The sequence below is a fragment of the Eretmochelys imbricata genome, chromosome 5, assembly GCF_965152235.1.
Source record: "Eretmochelys imbricata isolate rEreImb1 chromosome 5, rEreImb1.hap1, whole genome shotgun sequence".
Lineage (NCBI taxonomy): Eukaryota > Metazoa > Chordata > Testudines > Cheloniidae > Eretmochelys > Eretmochelys imbricata.
Window position 1 is genome coordinate 111,613,129 of NC_135576.1, and position 21,800 is coordinate 111,634,928.

Genomic DNA, 21,800 nt, shown 5'->3' on the forward strand with positions numbered 1-21,800 from the left:
ATTCTTTTGGAACCACAGCTTTTTGATTTATGAAGCTTACATGCTCCTGAAGAACTTCTACTTCTGTATTTAAACTAAATATATTTGTTTTGCAGAACTGTAACAGCTCTGTTTGTTTGTCTGTGATATTTGTAAGTCTTTCAAAATCAATCAAGGAGTTTACAAACTGACAAGCTTTACTAAAGCTCCTTCGAGTTTTATATTATTGTAACCAATAAATCCAAAATTATCCTCACATCCTTAATCACAAATATTTCTAGATATCTTTAGTGAGGACTAATTAGACCAAGATATTTTTGTAGTTGCATGTGGACCATGAAATTAGACTTCTCAGAGTTGAGAACCTCAAGTTTTGTAAACCTTCTCGTATATCAAAACACTGTGATGAATTTTGAAACTTCAAATGTGCAAAAAACACTCTTTTAGATAGAAAGCATACAGGCTTGCTTCCTCCTGGAACTTGTCTCAGAAAAGTTGGAGAGGGATGGATTGTAAAACTCAGGCTTACAGTACAATGGAATTATTTCCCCTGTGGCGCTTATAAAGTCCTCTTCCAGCCTGTTCAAAATTGAACTGGGGTCCACATTGGCACCAGGGCAGACCCAGGACAGTGGAATCTCCAAAGGTGGTTTTAAGTTACTTTTTGTGCCCTATCCACACCTCCACCTCTGAGTTGTGCAAAGTGTGTCATGACTGTGTTCCCCCTCAGACTGCCTCTCCCAAGATCTGTCAATACTCTACTTCTCTTCTGTTCTCTTCCCCCCCCCCATTGACTCAGACTTGCCAGACACTGAACAGCCAGAGGACTAAACCATTCAGCCAAAGAGTGGGTAGAATAGATAAACTGATAGAAGCTTCCCTCAGCTTCTAGGAAAGGGGAGCATGTTGGGAGTCTAAATAAGATGCTGCCTTGATGGATGGGGGTGGGTGGGTGGGTGGGTGTGTGTGTGTGTGTGTGTGTGTGAGAGAGAGTGAGAGAGAGACCGATTCCATCTTAACAACCTGAAGCTAAGTGTCTGAAATCTGAAGCCTCCCCCCCACCTTGCAGGAAGTGAGGGGTGTATGCATGTGTTCCCTCTTTCCTCCCCTAGAACCACCTGGCAGGGGCTTCTATACCTCTTCTAAACATTTTAAATAAAAGACACAATTCTTGAATCTCTTACTGTTCAATGATAGTGAAGAGTTGAACACAGTACTGAATGCACAAATAAGGAAAGCTAACCTGTCCTGGGTAGCCCAGAAAACATGCACTTGAGTTCTCTTTTCACAAATAATCCTCCAGAAGTATTGTTGACTTTCAGCTGCTTATAATTTTGGAGTCCTTGTAACCTGTGTCTTGGACCCATTTCGTACTGTCTGCTTTTTTTTTAAAGAGAGTACCTGCAGAAATATTGACTGATTAAAAATCTGTCTTCACCAAATTTCATCTCAAAGCAGATGAGAGTTAAACCAACTCTCAATGAGGGGACTACACCATGTTCAATTGGGAGCTATTTGTAATACTTGTAGTGTTCCATAATGCCTTACGGCCCATTTCACAGAATCCTGTTTTTCACATTTACATGGGAAAATTAATAATTACATGAGGCAAATAATGACTTAGGCTTTGTGATACCTAATAATGCTAGTATAAGTAGAAATTTAATGGCATTCCTAAATCTTCTGACACACCACATTTTTTGCGCTAGCTTTGGCTTCTCCTGCTATTTAATATTTGTAAATTGCCTTCCTAACTCTCTTTAACAGAGATAGGAAGGGTTGCTGTGCTGCAGAGACTTGCTTAATACAAAGGCCAATAGAGTCAGAGGTCCAGCTTGAAGCAGGAGGAGAAATCAAACTAGAGTGAGCCCTGGGTCTACTGTACTAGAATATGGTATAAAACAGTGCAGTAGTTCATGTATTATTTGAAATTGGTCCTAGTATTTTTAGATCAATTATTTTTACAGATTTCCTTGATGGTGGGAAAGCAGCACTTTTTCCTCTAAGTGCTGTTGATTGATGCATTGTGACATGTCTTAAATCTAGTAGATTTGAGGACCGAACATATGCCTGTGACATGAATTGAATCTGGTGAACAGAGACATTCTGAGTCACTTGAGAAGGAGACACTTATCCTGAAGAAATGGATGGCTATGTTCCAAGTAAAAGTCCTGATCTAAATCCTATTGTAGTCAGCAGAAAGCCCCTCCCGTTGATTAGGTGGTGGATCAGGTCCAAAGTATGAGATCACTGAAATAGGGAACAGTTCTTATCCTTTGAAAGGTCTATCTTCTAAATGTTGTACAAGAGTAAATTGTATGTTCTGATTAGGGCTGCACCTCTGCTGATAAATCTGAAAGGGGTGGTTGTGTGGAAGCTGAACTCAATAGAAGCAAACTTATCACACACTGGTGAGAGAGGGCTTTGCTCACGTATTGAAGGGTGACCTAAACCTGAAGTGCTGTGGTTAACAGTTACATGTCCCAAAGATCAAATTTTGATTCTGTGGTCTGGAATGTTACAAATACCTTTCTTCTAATAGTCTGCTTCTGGATTTCATTACTGTGCATGAAGCCAGGAACTGGTTTGGTTTTGTCACATTGCTAGCCTAGTGAATTTCCTTTTTATGAACCTGATAGGCAGTTGCGAAGCCTGATTAAACATCTGGTCTTAAAAATGTTTGAAATCATTGATTAATTCTGGGATCTTTAAGCATCTTTCTGGTAGCACTTGAAAATGTATGAAATTTACCGTGGGGATTGAGGGATGCAATATCCCCTTTTTAGAAGCTGAAGTCTAGTTGGAAACATGCTTCAAGAATAAACTTATTTTAGTGTTAATTTTTTTAAAATTTTTTTTATCTGTGATATTAAACACTTGTGAACTATAAATAGGCCTTAATTTGAAACCTCTCTGAAACTCAAGTAGAAGGTAATATTTTTTGCTAATATTAAAATTATGGGACTACTAATATTTTTTTTATGGTGGCAATGCTGTATATTTTTCTGGGAATAGTTTGATTCTTCCCCCCCACCCCCACCCCCCCATACATTTTATTTAATCTTGTCATAAAAATGTCATGTGAAGGGTGCATTTTAGAAATACTCTCTTGAACACTCCTCTGTCCAAGATGTCTGAATTAAGATTCTGATACTTTTTCCCATTATAAGACCCTATCTTCAGTTTCTTAAAACTTTGCTGGACTTAATTTGTTCAGTTAAAATTTTCCATGCCAGGTACAAAGGAACACTTCACTTTTCTAGTAAATCAAAAGTGAGGGTAATATGATACACGGCATGCTCTCTCTATCCATTTTTATATTGCATTCTGCACCATCTGAGTTCTTATGTACATACAATTATTATTGTGCAACCCAAAGAAATAATCTCATAGTAAGGGGCACGAAGTCTGACTTAGTGTCCATCTAGTTCAGTGGTGCAGGATCAAGATCAGACCTTTAATGGACTAAAATTGCTTTTTGAAGTCCACTGTGCAAGAGTCTTCTGTGGATCAACTGACTGGTTTAGCCTGCTGCATGCTGACATAATATGAAAGCTATGTCATACTCTCAGTTGACTTGATCTTTTAGCTTGAATGTAATACTCTAGGTACTAGTTTTTTTAATACATGGACACAAATGCATGGTATGCTCTTAAGACTTATGAGTGGTGTGTCACAGAAGTGATTGGCACAGGATGTTTGGGGACAGCTATAATTGCAGGTACTCTATCCACTTACTAAAAAGGAACACATGTGATGAGATGCTAGGTGCCAGTGTTCTTGGAAACAAGAAAAAGAGACTCCTCAGCATAACTAAATATGTTTAGTCAAGGGAAACAAAAGAGGCATGTTAAGATTTTTAGAAATATTGTTTAAAATTGTGTGAAAGTGGTAAGTATGAGTGGTGTGGAGGTCTGATTAGACAGAACAATTGCTTTCTTTTGGATGGGGGAAGATAAAACTTGCATGTTGTATTATTATTTTAGAAATATGATTTGGTACAGTTTGAATTGTATATTTCTTTCTACTGTTCATGTCCAAGCAACTTTTCCTCCATGCTGAGGATACTTACAGGTTTCTACTCCTGGAAGTTAGCGGTTATCCCGGCAAACTAAACAGAAAATTTAATCCTTTTAATTGGCTAGTGTTTCAGATTAAGAACCCCTACAAAAAATGCCAGAGAGACATGAATCCAAACTTTGATTGGCCCACTTCTCTAAAAGCTGACCAAGCTAGCAAATTTCTGTTTTTTCTAGTAGTCCCTTAAAAATAATTGAAATGAGCTTGGAATGAATTTGGTGACATTTTAGTGCTTCTGAAAAGGAATAACTCCTAGCATAAGACATGTTTAGATATAGTGTGAGGAAACATTGTGAAAGCTTCCTTTTACAACTGACAGTGCAACACCTCCACTGTTCTTTTAGTTAAGTACTTAGGGCCAAACTTTCAGACTTGGGGTCCGAAAGTTACACACCTACGTCCATATTTAGGCACCTCACAGAAATGCTGAAAACTTGCCGTTCTCACTGAAGTCCCCTTTTAAAAAGTTTCTCTGCATAGGCCGGTTGCCTACTGTATATTTTCACATCCCTCACAGCTCTTGCTCTTGTGAGACTATGGTTAAGATGACTCTGAAATGTACACTTCTCACACGTCAGTTATTTACTATTGATGTGCAAAGCTGATTGCAGTCCTAGAAAGACAGCATACATTTTTCTGTACAAATAACATGATGTATCTGTGTGTAATGTTTGTATCTTTCTATTTGTTTCCCTCATCTGCAGAGTTCTATACGAAGGGAAGGAACGTGTAATTTTAGGCTGTGAGGTGATCCAAGCTACTCCCTACGGTCGTTGTGCCAATGTTAACAACAGTTCAGCTACTTCCCAACGAATCTTTATTACCTATCGAAGGGCTCCTCCAGTACGGCCTCAGAATTCCTTGGCTGTAACAGATATCTGTGTTATTGTTACCAGCAAAGGAGAAACGCCTCCCCATACGTTCTGCAAAGTTGATAAGAACTTAAATTGTGGCATGGTGAGAATAAATGTGTCATTTTAAAAGTTTAGGCCTTTCTAAAACAAAAAGGGACAAAACGGGAAGGCTTTGGACTCTGTAATGCTGTTATTAGTGTGTGTATTCTATTATTAATATATTTTCATTCTCAGTATGACTTAATGTCATATTTGTTTTGTAGTTCTTCTTCTTTCAGCTTTTCCTTAGAAGCTTCTGCCAGGATTGTTTCCATTAACTAACTAGTCATTTTCTCAAGTTGCGTGTTGACACACTATTCCCCTTTAAAAGGAAAAGGAAAAAACAAACCACCTTAGTGGTACTTGAGGGCCAATACAAAAACCACTGTAAACACATTTCTTTACCTCTGTTACTGATAACACTGTTTTGTTAAAAGTCAGAGAATCCAGCTCACTGCTTATATTCTTTGTTTGGACTTTCTGTTGGACAGTACACCAGTGAAATTAGCTTTACTTTTGTTTATAGTCTGCTTTGCCTTCAGTTTCTGAGCTGTAGAGTACACTTAAAATTTAGATTGACCTAGCTATGTCACTTGCAGTGTCTGAGGATCGTAGTTAAGCCTCCCAAACCCTGGGTGTAGATCTGACTAGGTCAACACAAGAATTTTTCTGTTGACCTAGCTCTGGCCACTCAGGGAGGTGAATTACCGACATTGATGGAGAAACCCTTTTCAGAAATACCTATGCTATTGCAGCGTGCTGCAGCTACGTTGCTGTAGTACCGATAGTTTAGACGTGCCCTTAGTGCAGCACTCCTTTAGTTTTCAAACACTGCGGGGAAATCTGTTTTAAAAACACTTGTATACGTTGCCATACCCCAACCCCACAAAAAACCACTGTGGAAACATTTCCATTGGTTTCTGATTCTGTAAAAGCTAATGATGTCCCTCTAAGGGTCTGACTTGAATGACAAAAGGAAGGAAATGCAGAAGTGAAAGCTGCAGTTGCTTTATTTCACCTGTACCTGTTTCATTATTTGTTGGCCACAGGACAGTGCGTGTGTCTTTTTACTTATGACCTTTGATAAAGGGCACAGTATTAACTCTGAATTTCATGATGTGTTGTTATGTGTTGGGCTGATGAACGCCAGCAATATGTTTCCTCTAACATTTTTTATTTAAATGTCTCTGCTTTGGGTATAACTGTAAATAGGTTCAAACACTTAATCTGTACTGCTCCATTCAGGTGCTGTCTCTGTGGGTTTTGATGAGACTTGATTTGTGTCTTACAGTGGGGGTCCAGTGTGTACCTCTGTTATAAGAAGTCTATGCCGGCTTCTAATTCAATAGCATATAAAGCTGGTAAGTTTTGCAAAGAAGAGCACCTACATATATTCGCAGAAGTATATAAGTGTCCTGCCTAACTTTATTTTAAATTATTCTTTCAACTTATTAACTTTGCTTTCAGGGCAGAGATCTAGTGTATAACAGCCATTGACAAATGTCAACCAAAATGAATTCCTATAATCCTTTCCTCAGCTTATCCCACTTGTACCTAGCTGTAAAGGTAGATCAACTTGGCCTTTGTTGAACAAGCTAAGATTAGAGTTCAGGGCCCATCACTGGGAATGTCCTCATTTTAGCTCCCTCTTGGTCAAATCTAGTGACTGCCAGCAGGAGCATCTGAGATGTAGTGTGTAGACAGAAGGGAATTAAATGATGTAGGGCTGTAGAGAGCACAAACAGCTTCATAACTTCTCAGTCTTAAGCAGCTCCATATGTGATGTTTCTCGCCATTGAGAACAAGTAGTCCATGCCCCACAGACCTACATGCTGAGAGCAGATGGAAATGAGGCAGGAGCCTAGTCCTGTATACCCTTCAGTAGCAGGTGTGGGGCTTGTAGAAGCCAGGATGATGGAGCCTGAGAATGCCACGGAGAGGTGGTGTTTGGGAAACTGAAGGGTAGTTTGAGTGGGGACGTAGCTTGAAGTGTTGATTGTTGAGGAGGGGTTTAAAAAAATCAGGGTGAAAGCCTGGAATAGCCACCTCCCAGCTAGCTTGGATTTAAGAGGAGGAGCAGTGAGAGCAGAGGGTTAACTATATTGGCTGCATGTTATTTGTCATTGTAGTCGGGTGAAGAAACTGCAAGGGCATCCCAGCAGACCACCTGGATAAGTTATATTTTAGCAGGGCTGTGGAGAGGCATTGAATTACCACCAGGTGTTCTGGGTGCCTTGTAAGATGCCTGACACTCAGTTCTTAACTTCTGATTGCACTTGGTAGGAAATTGGAAGCCAGTTCAGTCTGAGGAGATTAGGTATAATACACTACCAAATGACTACCATTATTACAAGCAATTGGCTGTGTTCTGTACTGACTTCGCTGCTTGTTTCCTTTATTTTTATGGCTTGCCTTGGCAGACTCTGCAGCCAGGTATCCTTAACTCAGTTTAACAAGCATTTGTATTTGCTTTTAGTCAGCAAAAAGTTTGTCTTTATTTTGTTTGTGTTTTGGGGGATGATGGGGAGTAAGAAGTGGTTGGAGGTTCCAGGCAACCTTTTGTTTTTATTTGTGTGTTCCTCACAACCATCAGAACATTTTGCATATACCATGGAAGCTAGGTGCATTTCTTCTGTCCTCCTGCAATCTGTTCACCTGTTTTAAGTGAAGGAGAGGGGCTGAGGAATGTCCCAACCAAGAACTGGTGGGGAAATCTCTTTGTGTCTGAATTTACATGAAAATAGTGGCAGTAGCATTAGGTTTCCAAAAAAGAGACCTTCCCAGTTGGGCTTATGGAGCATAAGACATCAGAAGTCTAGGGACAAGCCTCTTCCTTTGCCCATTGAATGGAATAAATTGCCAACATTTATTTCCTGAGTGGAGTTGGAAACCATAGATACTAGGGTGGATGGTGCTATACAATAACCTAGATAAGTGACATTGGTATGCTGATACTTCTATGCAGTGTTTCTAGTAATTCAGGAGTATCTCAGCCAGCCAGAAATACTGCCCAAAAGGTATTTAATGGTCACACGTCTGTACTAGCAGTTAAATTACCAAAGGATTAATATAAATTAATTGAAGTTTTAAAGTAGACAGCCAGTTAGTGAGTTCATCTTTCTGTTCAATTGAACATTAATTTTGCTCAGCAAGGCATTGTTAGTGTAGCTTCCTCCCTGGGGAATTCCTTTGTAATGTAACCACTTTAAATGGCACATCTACTTATTAGAATAAGTTTTAAGCAGCTCCTATATAGTTTAAAGCCAAACATTCAGTTATCAAAGTTTACAATTTGGAATTGTTTGAACTATTGCAAAAAGTGAGTTTTAAACTTACGTGGATATTTGAAATCCACATTAGATTGTTTAGTCTCTTCCAGTTTAACAGGAATTCTCCCCCGCCCCACCTAAGGTTTTATGTACACACAGCTATGATGTCTGGTTAGCAGTAGATCTTAATGTATAGCTATAGAAAACATACTGCTGTTACTTTGTTCAAGGCTTGCAGAGCACTGAAAACGCACTTGTCAATCTTTCCTTTTTCTCCAAAAAGGCTTAATTTTCAGATATCCAGAGGACGATTATGAGTCATTCCCATTGTCAGAATCTGTACCTCTTTTCTGCCTTCCTATGGGAGCCACTATTGAATGCTGGGATCCTCAAACCAAATACCCATTACCAGTGTTTTCAACATTTGTCCTGACTGGTTCTTCTGCAGAAAAGGTATGAATTAATATTGTGTTGGTTTATTTGTTGTTGTTTTTTTAATGGTTGATATCAGGACTTATCCAAAGCTAGAATTCAGTTGGTATTGAGAGAAAATATACATTACTCCTTCAGTATTTGAGAAATTTCAGTTATCCTACTGAATGTCTGTCACCGATGCACTTTGGATTTATTGTGGAAAGAGGAAATACAAATCCCCCTGGTCACTTGTGACTGACTGACTAGCTAAAATAATCTCCTTTCCCCTTCAAGTAATTAGTCTTGCTTCTAGAACTTTGGGGGAATTCTGAAATATAATGTCCAAAATACACAAAAAAACATGTAGGAAACTGGCCCCAAAATGAACACTGGGGTGATAGTGCCTATGCAGAGCTCGAGGTGGCTGAGCCTATAGGAGGGCAAGGGGCGGGCAAGCAGGCAGGAAGGAAGGAAATAATATGAAGAGTTTTTTGTGGTGTTTAGTCGCATGGGAATGAAGCACAGTTATGGTTCCATAGAACTAAAATTGCGGGACCTGGTGGATCAGGAAATCCAAACTCACTCCATGTGGGCAAGAGAAGTTTTAATCCATCTCTAGAAAAGCTGTTCAACTGAAAAGGGGCTCTTCAGTTGCCTCATTTATAATATTTAGATTTAGTTTCTGTTGGTCTCATCACACAGTACCTAGCTCTAATATTGCTCCATGGTCATCCAAGAAGCCCCAAACCATTTCTCCAACTTAGTAACCTTGTTGATCAAAGGACAAGTGAAACCTGTATCAACCTTTTTCCTTTATAAGGAACATAATAGGTTATTGATCGTGCATTATCAGTTTTCCAGTATATTTCAGTTAACCTGAAACTCTGGTAGGCAAGATTGGGAGTGTTAGCAAAAGTCACTTTTTTGTCAAAAGTCCATGTAAAATGGATTCTAAACTTCAAGCTCCTTTGTATTTAGTGCGACCCTCAGATGGAAATGTTGAGAAACATAATGGTTTTCTAAATTGGTTTGGGTTGTGCAGAAGGTGCCATTTCATCGGGTTCCTTCTGGATGTTGTTAATTTACTATATATAAACTTTTTGGGGGGCAGGGGGAGAGACAAAAGAAATAGTGAAAAACTTAGAAATTCATATTTATATATTCATAAGGATGCTTTAATATAGAATCAAATATTTCATTTGTGTATGTGTATTGTTGTGCCTAGGATCCCCAGCCATGAACTAGGGCCCCATTGTACAAACACTCAGCAAAAAGAATGAAGAGTACTTTAAAGAAATCAAACCCAACTTTCTGTTTAATGTTGGTCATAAACATTTGCTTGTTTGTGTTTTTGTTTGTTTTTGTTCATCCTTCAGGTGTACGGTGCTGCTATTCAATTTTATGAGCCTTATTCCCGGGAGCTGCTAACAGAAAAGCAGCATATGCAGCTGGGTCTCCTGACAGCTGTGGAGCGAAAAGTGGTTACTTCCAAATCCATCAATTCCAACACATGCATCTGCCTTCTCTCTCACTGGCCTTTCTTTGAAGCCTTTCGGAAATTTCTTATGTTCATCTACAAGCTCTCTGTCTCTGGGCCTCATCCTCTTCCCATTGAAAAGTATGTTTGGCATCTTCCAAATAAATTAATGTTTCAAGGCACTTAAATGTAGCTGTAGCTCAAAAAGTGAGGTGACCATATGTAAATAGCACCTTCTTCCTTGATGTATTTGTTCTGTACTCTTAACTGTACTATGTCTTTTACTGAATTGACAAAAATTACTTGTTCCTACTGTTAGACATCTGGGCTCTGCAGTAGTGCTATGAGGAGTGGACTGGATTTTTTGCTGCCTCATTTATTCATGTTCTGTCTCCATGTTCCCTTACTGGTGACAGAAGAGGCAAAAAACAGCTAGATTTTTAGATCCTGACTTACATTTGCAGCACTGCAATTTAGACAAGTAAATCTGTTCTTTTAAAATGAATTGATTTGGTATGAAGTCACTGAGGGTATAAACAGGGTACTCTAAGGATGTTTAAAGAATATGCATATTTAGTCTATTTTTTAAATTTAGCAATTAATGTAGAGTGGTCATGACCACCTCTATCAGGAACAGGATTTCATGGCTCCCATCAGATGCCTAACAAACTAATTCACAACACTTGAAAAAAGTGGCAGGTGTGCTGGAAATATTGAGACTTACAGAAATGGCACACTTCTAGAAATGACCGTGTCATTGGTTTATTGGTTACATTTCATCAGACGATCCAGTGCAGACTTTGGTGTTCTTTCTCTCTTCCCCTTTGTTTCCTTTCCTTTTTGGAAAGGACATCTAAAAGACAATATGCCTCTTGGTTGTATCTTTTGTGTTTCCCACTGTGCCCTTGAGGTCCCAGAGCTGCTAATATTTACTTTCTTTACACACTAAGAATGTGGGAAGGAGATATTTTTGTAGCAATTTATGTATGGATAAAGAGGCCTTGAGAGCATTTTTATGAATCTTAACTAAATGATCTCTGTACAGCTCATTGCAAGTAGTGAAGACTGTATTAGACAACTGTGTACATTAACTGAGTACAGAGGAGACTGTAATCCTATTAATGGGAAGGTACGTTTGGATGACTCTGACCTGTAGCACTGATATTTGATTCCTGTCATCAGTGAAACTCTCCTCTCTGCCTCCTAACCACCAATTTATCAGGCTGAGGCTGGAGATTTTCTAGTTTTTGGTTATTCAGATTAGTGATGATGGAATAATATGTTATGTTTCAGGATGGACTATTATGTTTTTTTAAGGCTGGATTAATAACTAATGAATCTCTCCTTTTAAGATTGGTGTTAGAGTAACTTCGCTGTACAATTACAGCCTAAAAATGCTTGATACATAAACTGTAGCTTAAACCATCATTTCTATCTGTTAAGGTATTGTGTACACTGCTAAAATGGTAATTGAATTAGTAATGTAACTAGATTCAAATACCACCTACAATATTAAAAGTAGCGATTTAAGAATTTTTATCTTTGAAAACTGTAAACTATTGGAGCTTTTAGTTCCGTGTTGTGTAATCATGTCTCAGAAGATATAAACAAAAATAAGTGCAGATGACCTTAAGTTGATAGTTCCCAGTTCCCTGGGGATTTTTCCAAAGGTAGCATTTTACAGCGCCTTGAAATCAGAGAATATCATACTGAACCAATCTGCTCAGTAATCTCCTGACCTAACCAAGACCCATGAATAGATCTCCGATGACTTAATTTTAATTGAGAATGGAGTATTACTGACTATTATCCAGGAAGTTAGTTTGGATGAAATGTAGGATCAATGTCCATCGAGATTAGTTAACGACACTGACAACCCCTGCCCACTCCACACCCCAAAATTCACCTCAAACTAAGCTGTGAGGGAGGTGAGAATAACTTTAGCAGTCTCCCACTTATTTTAATAAAATATTGGGGAAGCTGCATTAATCAATGAAATATAGAGCATTTGACTTCTAGACTGCCAATTTGAATCCAGCCCAGGGTCTGTAATGACCAAGTGTTACCACTGTTTTACAGCTATTAACTATACTACAGTGTTTGATAAGAGTGGGATGGTCTCAGTCCAGTTCCTAGTGGACAAGTGTCAGACTAATTAAATTGCCACAGTTAGTGCTAATTGACCCCCTTGTTGGCTGGATGCCATAGGGATGAATGAAACGTTAAAAACTTTGATAAGGGAGAAGCCAAGGATTTGGCATGGAAACTCTCCCTCTTGGAAGTTACTGCTATGAGAGGTTGGGGCATATAGGTGTGAAGCATGACAAAACTCTCACTGTTCTAAGTGAGCTAGCAGGCAATGAGAAATTCCCTGCTGTCATTAGAGTATGGATAGAATAAAGAGTCATGGTAGTGGTCCATTTTTCATAATTTTTTGGAGGTGGGTAGGAGGTTGTGTTCAGAGGGACAATGCCATGTCACTTAATCCCCAGATTAAATGTACCTGTTTGCAAGTAGTATGCAGTGTACTCTTTTTACCTCCGCTTAGTGTTGTGTATTTGGAAAAATATTCACTGCAATAAAAACACAACAATAATAAAACCTACATGTGCCATAGATTCTAAACACACACAACCTGAGCATGTGATATTAATAATCTGAATGCATTTTGTAGGCATGGTAAGTGGGTTCTTTTAACAAGATGCTGTTTTAAAAATAAATTTAACTTTGAATTTTAAAATGTGTATCTTTCACCTGTTGTCTCATACGCTGAATAATTGATGCTTGACACAATATTATAGGAAGTTAAATGCAGTTTCCTCTTGCTCTTGAGGAATCTCCTCCTTGTTGTCCTACAGCAGTTAGGTGTGTAAGTGAGTGAGTTTGCAAACCCTCCTCTGGACTGCTATAAAGGAGTTTAAAAAAAAAAAAAAAGAAAGAAAATCTGTAAAAACAAACCCGATAAAAGGTTGTCTGCTATACTTAAAATTGAATTTGCTGAATTGAAAACTGATTTTTTTTTTTTTAAAAAAATATTCTTTTCAGGCACATATCCCATTTCATGCACAATATACCTTTCCCTTCACCTCAAAGACCAAGAATCCTTGTACAGGTAACTAAAATATCTGTTTCTGGTTCTAAAGGTGGGGTGGGCCTTCTCCCAGGTACTGAAAGTGTGGGTTCTTCCTTTGGGCTTCTGTCCTCAGCCTTAGAGCTACTCTTTACAAGGGGCCAAATGCTCCTCTCTTAGCTCTGTAAATTTGGAGTAGTTCACTTGAAAGTCCATGGGAGCTCTTCCAGATTTACAGTCATGAAACTGGCAGTAGAATGTTCTTCTGGTTCCTCAAATTTCCATTACTTACCTCTTTGTTTTGTAGGCACCCTTTACTGTACCATATTTCTTCTTTCACCTACCCATCCACCCTGTAACTCTCTAGATCAGATCAGACACTTCAAGAGGAGTGGCTCTAGTGCCACTCTGTTAATCACCAGGCAGTGGTTGAATGTTCACTGCTGTGTCACAGACTGCTTCTTATAACTTCTGTGAGTTGTCTCAGTGATTACTCTGGGTCTTCTTGACCCAGTGAACAGAACTTTCAAGAGTTATCCCTGGTGATATTTCCCTGCATGGCATTGTGACATACTGTCTTTAGCGTGCCTGCTGTGCCATCAGAATATTCTGCCGTAAATTTTGATTGGAATATTGTACTCTCTTGAGTTGGCCATATAAATCCATTTAATGTTTTCACCTTTTCCAGCTTTCTGCCCATGATGCATTAATATTGTCTCAACCAGTTTCTACACCCTTGCCACTCAGGTAACATTAACAATGTTTAAATTCTATATGGTTTATTGATGAAGGTTTTTTGTTTTTGTTTTTTAAAACAAATGGGCTGGGGATGAAGCGTGAGAGAAAGTAAAACTTTACCATAATACGATCAAATATGAAATAATTGGAACAGGTCAAATGTATGTATACCGTATATTTATAATGCAGTTTGTGTGGAAAAGTAGTGTACAAACCCCGTCATGCATGAGGGAGTAATAATGCTTGAATAGTTACTATATGTGAGCAGCAGATGATTGCTTGCTAGCTCAGTGTGGGATCTCTTTTGAGCAGAGATTGCTAGCTGAGAGTGATTATTTTTTAAATAGTTGATATTTTGGGAACTGAGTTATACGTCATGATCTCCATATTTTTCTTTTGCAACAGAGACTATTTGTTGTTCTACTTCCTTTTCCCCCCCTTCTAATCCATGGGAGAGTGTGGCCACCAGCTTCATACAATCAACTAGTGTGCATACATGTGCAAGCACAGTGGAAGGCAAAAATGAGTCTAAAGATGTGTTTGTATAGCCCATGGGGGTTGGCACATTCTCTGCAAAAGCAGTCTGAAGCCGTCTCTGTTCTGGAGCCCTGTACGCACAATTTAAATTTGTAGTATACATATTTATATTTACAAATTTGCTTTTCAATTTTAACACTTCAATCAACCTTTGTTCAATATTATCTCTGGAAACTTTGTTTTTATATTGTACCTCCTATGCTGGAGGATCCCAAAGAGTTATTTGCAAATAACAAGTGTCGAGCACCTTTGGAATGTATCCACCTTAGTAGTGGAGAATAGCAGCCAGACAGCAAACTGCACAGTGGTGTGGTGCATAGAGAGAGACACTTGCTCCAGGACAGGAGGGTAAACCCCACATCTTTTGTATGAAGTGTCATAGAATCTTTAATATCCACACATCACTTACCAAAAAAAAAAAGAAAAAAAAAGCGCACAAACTAAACGGCATGGAATTAAACTTGTATCTATCTCAGAAGTATGAAGGATTGAGTTGACCCAGCTGCAGTTAGAACCTGTGATTCCACGGGTCTAACATGAATGGGTATAGTTTTTTGATGAACTGATTGAAGTATTCCATCCTAAACAGTGATGCCAGATATCTGCATAGCTGGAACATTCACTAGCCAAACAGGCCTTCCTTTCATAATGCCTATTTTATTTCATAGCATGTTTGGCTGATGGATGCTCATGCACGTAACAGGAAACTCATAAACATAACAAAGAACAATTTACTGAAGCTATTATAAAGTGGTTCCCTTGGATTTAGTTTTTGTTTGCAATAGTGAAAACCCAGTAGTGAGGTGGTGGTTATTGACTAGCTATTCATAATGACATGAATTGAAGCCAACAACTCCTCTCAGCCAGTCAGAGTCCCCAGTAAATGCCCAGCATTTTGATTGCTGTTGCTGTAGCAATTATTATATCTTTAGCTGTATGTTGAACACTACTGTTTGGATCCAAGTAATCTTCTCTTCTCTTCCTAGTGGAGCAAACTTCAGTACTTTGCTGATGAATCTTGGACCAGAAAACTGTGCTACTTTGTTACTCTTTGTATTGCTAGAGGGCAAGATCCTGCTGCACTCTCTGAGACCAGCTGTACTGACTGGAGTAGCTGAAGCTGTAGTCGCTGTAAGTACAGGATGTTCTGTACAGTAGTGAATGAATGAAGTCATTGCTGAGTCCACAGTGTAATTTTTCATTACGATTTCCACTCTTGTTCATCACCTTCTAGAGTTGACCCCAAACCCCCTCCTTTTGGCTTGGAAATACTTATGCCTAGTCTCAGCCAAACTATGACAGAAAGATCTTGTAATCTTTTTGTGTTGTTGTGTTTATATTAAATGCCACTGTTCTTTGTTTTATTTAAGTTGTTGACTCTTTGCAGTCCTTGACAATTGCTTCTGGGGTATTTAATGGTTGATGCTTTCCAAGGTAATGGAATGCTGACTTCTTGGGAAGTCAGAGATCACAAATAGCAGGTCAGAGGTCCTAGAGAAGGGTCTGTGTGTCCTTCAGCGGCGGTACCACAGAAAATTTGAGGGCACAAGGAAGGTAGCTGGGAGCTAGGTCCCAACTCTTACAGACTCTCTAGAGATTTGTACATCCAAATTCAAATGCCTCAGGAGACTCTGAAGATGTACTTTTGAACCAGATATCTTTATGTGTGCCAATAATACTAGTCTCTTTGTGGGTTAAATTCATGGAAAGTGAAAAAAAAAACACTTTTGAGTTATTAGAATGACACAGAAAAACATTTGCATAAACTCACATAGCTCAATCAACTCTTGTTGAAATAAACAGTCTCTTTTCTGAGCGAAAATTAACTGCAAGAAACTTCAGCCTAAAACTTGAGAAGAAACCTACTCTGAACCTCTCTCTTTGGCTTTACAGTTCCCTTGAATCCTATGCTTATGATGTTAATGATATCTCTCTCTTTGGTAGGGGAATAGCAAGGTTTGAAGCTCAGAACTTCCATGGCTTCTGAAATCTTTTGTTAATGCCATAGTGTTCACACTTCAGTGCAGCTATATTTTTCCTCTGGGGGGGGCTTAAAAACATTTTTTTAAATCTTTTAGCAAAATGTTTGCAGATTAGGTTAAAAATATACTTTTCAAGTGCATTTTCTCTTCCAGTGCAAAGCAAATTAATTGTGGACATATCAGTGAGGATATTGCAAACACAGTTGGTGAAGGAACTATAGCAGAAATCCATGAAATTCTTGCTTCCTCAATGAATTTTTCTGATGCCTTCAAGAGTGGCTAATATATTTAATATTTGACTGTAAATTAATGTGTGATTGCCCTAAATAGCCGTTTTACAGCAATGGCATTTTGTGAATATCAGTTATGATTAGGTCTCAGTTTTAATCGTTATAACTATTAGAATTGCTACAGTTTGTTATGCAGCCCTTTTAAAAAGTGCACTGAAGAACCTGCAAGGCAACCTTGAAGGTGGCTTTAGTTGACTGTGTAACACAGCTCTTAGTGTCTTTGTTTGTTTTCTGTATTCACCAACTTCACTTGTTGTTTTTTATTGCACAATATCTATGTTGTCCTGTTTAATACATGGGTTTCATTTCATTTTTCCTTCAGATGATATTTCCATTTCAATGGCAGTGTCCATACATCCCCCTGTGTCCTTTGTCTCTGGCAGCAGTGCTCAGTGCTCCTGTTCCATTTATAGTTGGAGTTGATTCACGATACTTTGATCTGTATGATCCACCACAGGATGTTGTTTGCATTGACTTAGACACAAACATGGTATACCTGTAAGTTTGGTTTTTTTTAACTTTACTGATTTTATATAGGGATCCAGAAATCCCTAAAGTAACCACTAAGGAGACATGTATAATATAGAAGAATGTTTCATCAGCCTCTCTCTCTCTGCTGCTGCTAATGCTTCATAGAAAACTAAAATGTACCAAATCGGCCTCTTGGGCTAAATTCAGAAGTGTGATGCAAGTGGTGGTGTAAGTCTGAATGTGTAAGGCTTACAGTAACCTAATGTGAGGAAGGTGGAATTGTAGGACAGAAGAAGCAAGTGATCAGAGGGTGTAAGTTAAACAATGGGAAGGGCCTGCATCTTATACCATCCTGTTGGTTGCTTTCCTTGCTGCAATCTCACCCTTGCACCACCATTTACACCATATCTGAATTTGGTCTGCATGAGTGAAATACAATTCCAGACATGTGTCCCACGAACATACGGATGTTCAGTTTAATGTAAAACTACCAGCTGAAATAGAAATGTATATACAATGCTGATATCCACTTTTCAGGTCCTTTGTCAAGCATGAATTCAGTCTTCTAAGTCATTAGGGAAGCTTTAGTTCCTTTAGCTGGATGAGAGTTATAATGACATGAGGCATATATTATATGAAGAATGTGGAGGGAAAAAAACACCTTCCATTAAAACTCAGACCCTTAGGTTGCATTTCTAATCCTGTTGTATTTAGTATAGAATATGATGGCAAATGGGTCTGTGGAGAACAGCAGATGTGAGGATTTTTCTGGTACTCCAAAATTCAAACTCTTGAATGTTCACTAGTCAAACTGCAATTCTTTTCAAAACCACATTTTATGTACCAAGAATTACATTCAAACCATAACTCTGAAGTGGGGAAAAAATATCTGATAATGCTGCTCTGAATGTGCCCTTGGCAATATTTGTGATGTAAATATTTCAGTTGAAACTGTATTGCTTTCTATTGCTTCTATGTGCAATGCAGTACAAACTTGATTTCTGGGTAACTTCCATTATGTTATTTCAAATACTGCACTGTATAGACAAATTAGAGGAGGAGTGACTGAAGGGGCAGAACTATAATAATAAAGAAGTACATGTTGAACTAGCTGAATGACTGTAGAAGCCTTTTTCTTGCTGTAATAAAGGACTCCCATTAATCTAATAATCACACGCTCGTCTGAAAATGCTAACCTACTAGTGTTAAGTGACCCCTATCAGTATTGCAACTGAATGAGTAGAGTGTTTTTATCTTCAGTTTGTTTATTTTGTGCATCTCAACATTTTGCATATAGTCAGTTTTATTGTTGTATAGTTAGTTAAATTTCCTTCTTTATCTTCTTTAGCAATAGAGAGAATTTTAAGAAAGTAATTATGATACCACAAATCTCAGAGGGATTCTGGTACCCAAAACTACTTTTACAACTATTTTTTTTTTTTAAAGCTGGCTAGATTTCATGTTAACTGTGTCCCTTTTAATTTTTTAAACCACATATAAGGTATACTATGCTTCATTAAGTGCTACGGTTGTTGTGTTTTCCTTATTGTGAATGAGTTAACCAAAAGCAGTTGTCTCCTTTTTGCAGTTGTCTGTGCAATTCCCACTCTCAAGGAAAAGTTGACCTTTCTCTCCTCAACGTATTTATTAAAATGATTTAAACTTAATCATTAATGTAAAAATAAGATGGTGATTAATTTAGACTTAATTATTTAGTGAATTGTCTCATGCCTTTTACGATTATTCCAGGCTATTGGAAACAACAATCTTGAATGATGATGATGTTGGCTGTAATTGCACACCGTACATGTTTTCTTTTCCTCTGCAGAAATACGTTTTGTATTGTGCCATGTCAAATTTTTAACTCTAATCAGATTTTCATGCTTAAATATTTGAGTTACAATTAGTCAGTGGGTTTGACTTAGTTTGAACATTTTCTTCTTTTTCATGTCAAGAAGACAGTTCCTGTGATATTTATTGGAAAAAGAAGTGTTTCCTTTCAACTACTGCAAGACTCACTGTTCCTGTGGTACTGTCAAAGGAAATACTGCATAACAATGCTGCTTGTGTATTTTTTTAATGCAAATATTGCAAAATTTGTTCTCAGCAGTCCATTTAGGAGACTGTATTACAGAAGGAATGGTGGCTAGGAAGAGGAAAATAATAGAATTGAAAGGTTTTTTTCTTCTTCTTGTAACAATATCTTTAGTATTTGGTTTTGGGGTATTTTTGTTTAAAAACACTGCCAGTGGAGACTTAAGTATTCAGTCATGGAGATGTGATTCTCCATATCTCCAGTGTGTAGTGGTGTGGTATTAAGTAGAGATAAATGAATTGCAAAAGGTTCAGTTCAAATAAGCAGATGAAAGTTCAAATAATATAAAACTTATTTGGGCTAGTTAATGGATTGGAAATCTTCTAGGAACTGGATTTCTTGTGGGACTTCCTGTAGTTCCCGGCACTAACTTGGTTAAAACCTGGTGGTGGTGAACAGTGGCAAAATGTAACATTTAAAAAGCCTCTCAAACTTAAACTTAAAAAAACCAAAAACAACAAAAAATCTTTTGGTTAAGGCAGGGGACTGGGACGCAGGAGACCTGGTTTCCCTGCCCAGCTCAGTCACATAAGTTCATGTTTTCAAGACGATCACCTAAAATTGTTTGCTTATTTTGGCCATTTTACTGATAGTAACTATAGCCTGATTTTCAGAGGTGCTGAATACCTACATCTCCCACTGAAGTAGACTGGAGCTGTTGGTAGCTTCACTTCTGGAAATACATACCCTCCTTTTCTCTCATTAGGCATGTGACAACTCTTTCCTCACCTGTATAATGGGGGTATTTCTTTATCTCAGCAACTTGTTCATGCAGTATCTATGTCAGTGAAGACTGTATAGAAACGTGAAGTGTTATAAATGAATGTTATTGCTGGCTTTTATTTAAGCCCCATTCCTTTTTCTGTGGGGAGATACGTTTTATTAAATATAACAGTGCTGCTATAGTGAAGCTAATTTTGAAAGACCCTTAGAGCTGAATAGAAGGGATAATATTTTTCAGAAAGGCAGTGTTTTCTAGTACAACAATCTCAACTAGTCATTGACAAGTGTCTTTTGAAAGCATTTAGTGCTATAGATCCGTTATCATAGACTGATGAAGCATTATTTACTGCCAGCAAATGTTGAATGGCTTTCATTCATCCAACGTTCTCTTTAGTGACTGTCCTTTGTTGCTCTCAGACTATATCTGCAAAAGTAACAATGACAATCTTTTTGAGGGAGGTTGTTAGGAAAAGAAGGTTTTTTTTTTTTTTTTTTTTTAATAAGTCTTCCGTTTTGTTTTATTTGTTGCACTGGAGAAACAGTATAGCCAATGTTGCTATAGAGAGATCAGGGAGAGAAAGTGGGAGGAGAGTTCCCTGAGCACACAACTGCAAGCTAGGGATCACAGAGTTCTAATCTTGGCTCTGACTTACTGTATAGTTTTTGACAGCTCTTGCTTAGATCCTCTGCCTCAGTTTCGTTATGAATAAAATGGGAGTGATTGTTCTTGCAAAGACCCCTGTGAGGTTGGGCTCATTATTTGTAAAACACTGAGAATGAAGAGACACGTATAGTTGCTAAGTGTTTCTTTTGTTTATAATTTCTGCAGGCAATTTTATCTCTAGTAAAATGTCTAAAAAATTTTCAAAAACAAGAATGTAATCAGCTATACTAATAGTGATCCAACAGTCGGTGAGCAATCCTATTACTGATGCAAAGCAACAAATGAGCATGTCTGTATCAGCCAGACTAGTAATAAATGACTGACTAGATACTGTGCCAGCAATATCTGCTACATTCCCTGCTACAATAACTTCCCTCTCCCCTTGCATTCCAGAAGGGAGGCACATACATGCCTAGAGTTCTCAGCATTCACCCCCACCCTCTCCGTTTATTTCTTCTCTGCTAAACAAGGACTTGCATTGTAGCTGCTGTCTTTCTAACCAAGGAAGAACCTCACTTTAGGCCAGTTAACTGCGTTGCTTAATCAACCACATAGGTCCCGAAGTGTGTGCTAAATCCTCAGCCTTCCCAGTCCCTGCTGGCCTAGTATTGAGACAGGAAATAGACATTGAATCAGTGTGTCTGGTACATGTCGCAGTGCAGCATATGACCATAAAGATACCAGGCTGGACCCCAATACTATTGTAATTTTTACGTGCATTTTAATACTAATTACTCTGCTCCTAATTGCAAGGGTTACCAGATAGCAAGTGTAAAAAATCGGGATGGGGTGGAGGTAATAGGTGCCTATATAAGAAAAAGCCCGCAAAATCGGGACTGTCCTTATAAAATCGGGACATCTGGTCACCCTACTAATTGCTATGTTTACCGTTTTCTGCCATGCACCAAGCGTATATTTTATATTTATACGACTGCTATTGGATACGAAATGGAATAGGAATAGGAAGGTCAGTAAGTGAGATGAATTGTATGTTTTCATGTCAATCAAGTGCAGATGAGCCTGATTAAATTATTTTCTTCAATGAGATAAAAGCAGCCACTTCGAGATTTATTAAAGCACCAATTTAAATGTCTAAACCAAATCTAAACAAAAGTTCT

The 21,800-nt window shown here is 38.2% G+C and overlaps 1 protein-coding gene across 1 annotated transcript in view; it reads left to right on the top strand.

Moving 5' to 3' along the window:
• The window catches only part of DENND4C (DENN domain containing 4C), a 118,292-nt gene that overhangs the window by 46,325 nt on the left and 50,167 nt on the right, over positions 1-21,800 (top strand). Inside the window, exons 3-10 of the mRNA XM_077817698.1 lie at positions 4,764-5,016; positions 6,244-6,313; positions 8,505-8,674; positions 10,012-10,253; positions 13,158-13,224; positions 13,871-13,929; positions 15,444-15,588; positions 17,052-17,227. Of these exons, the coding sequence (XP_077673824.1) occupies positions 4,764-5,016; positions 6,244-6,313; positions 8,505-8,674; positions 10,012-10,253; positions 13,158-13,224; positions 13,871-13,929; positions 15,444-15,588; positions 17,052-17,227 (1,182 nt within the window). The remainder of the gene's footprint in view (positions 1-4,763; positions 5,017-6,243; positions 6,314-8,504; positions 8,675-10,011; positions 10,254-13,157; positions 13,225-13,870; positions 13,930-15,443; positions 15,589-17,051; positions 17,228-21,800) is intronic.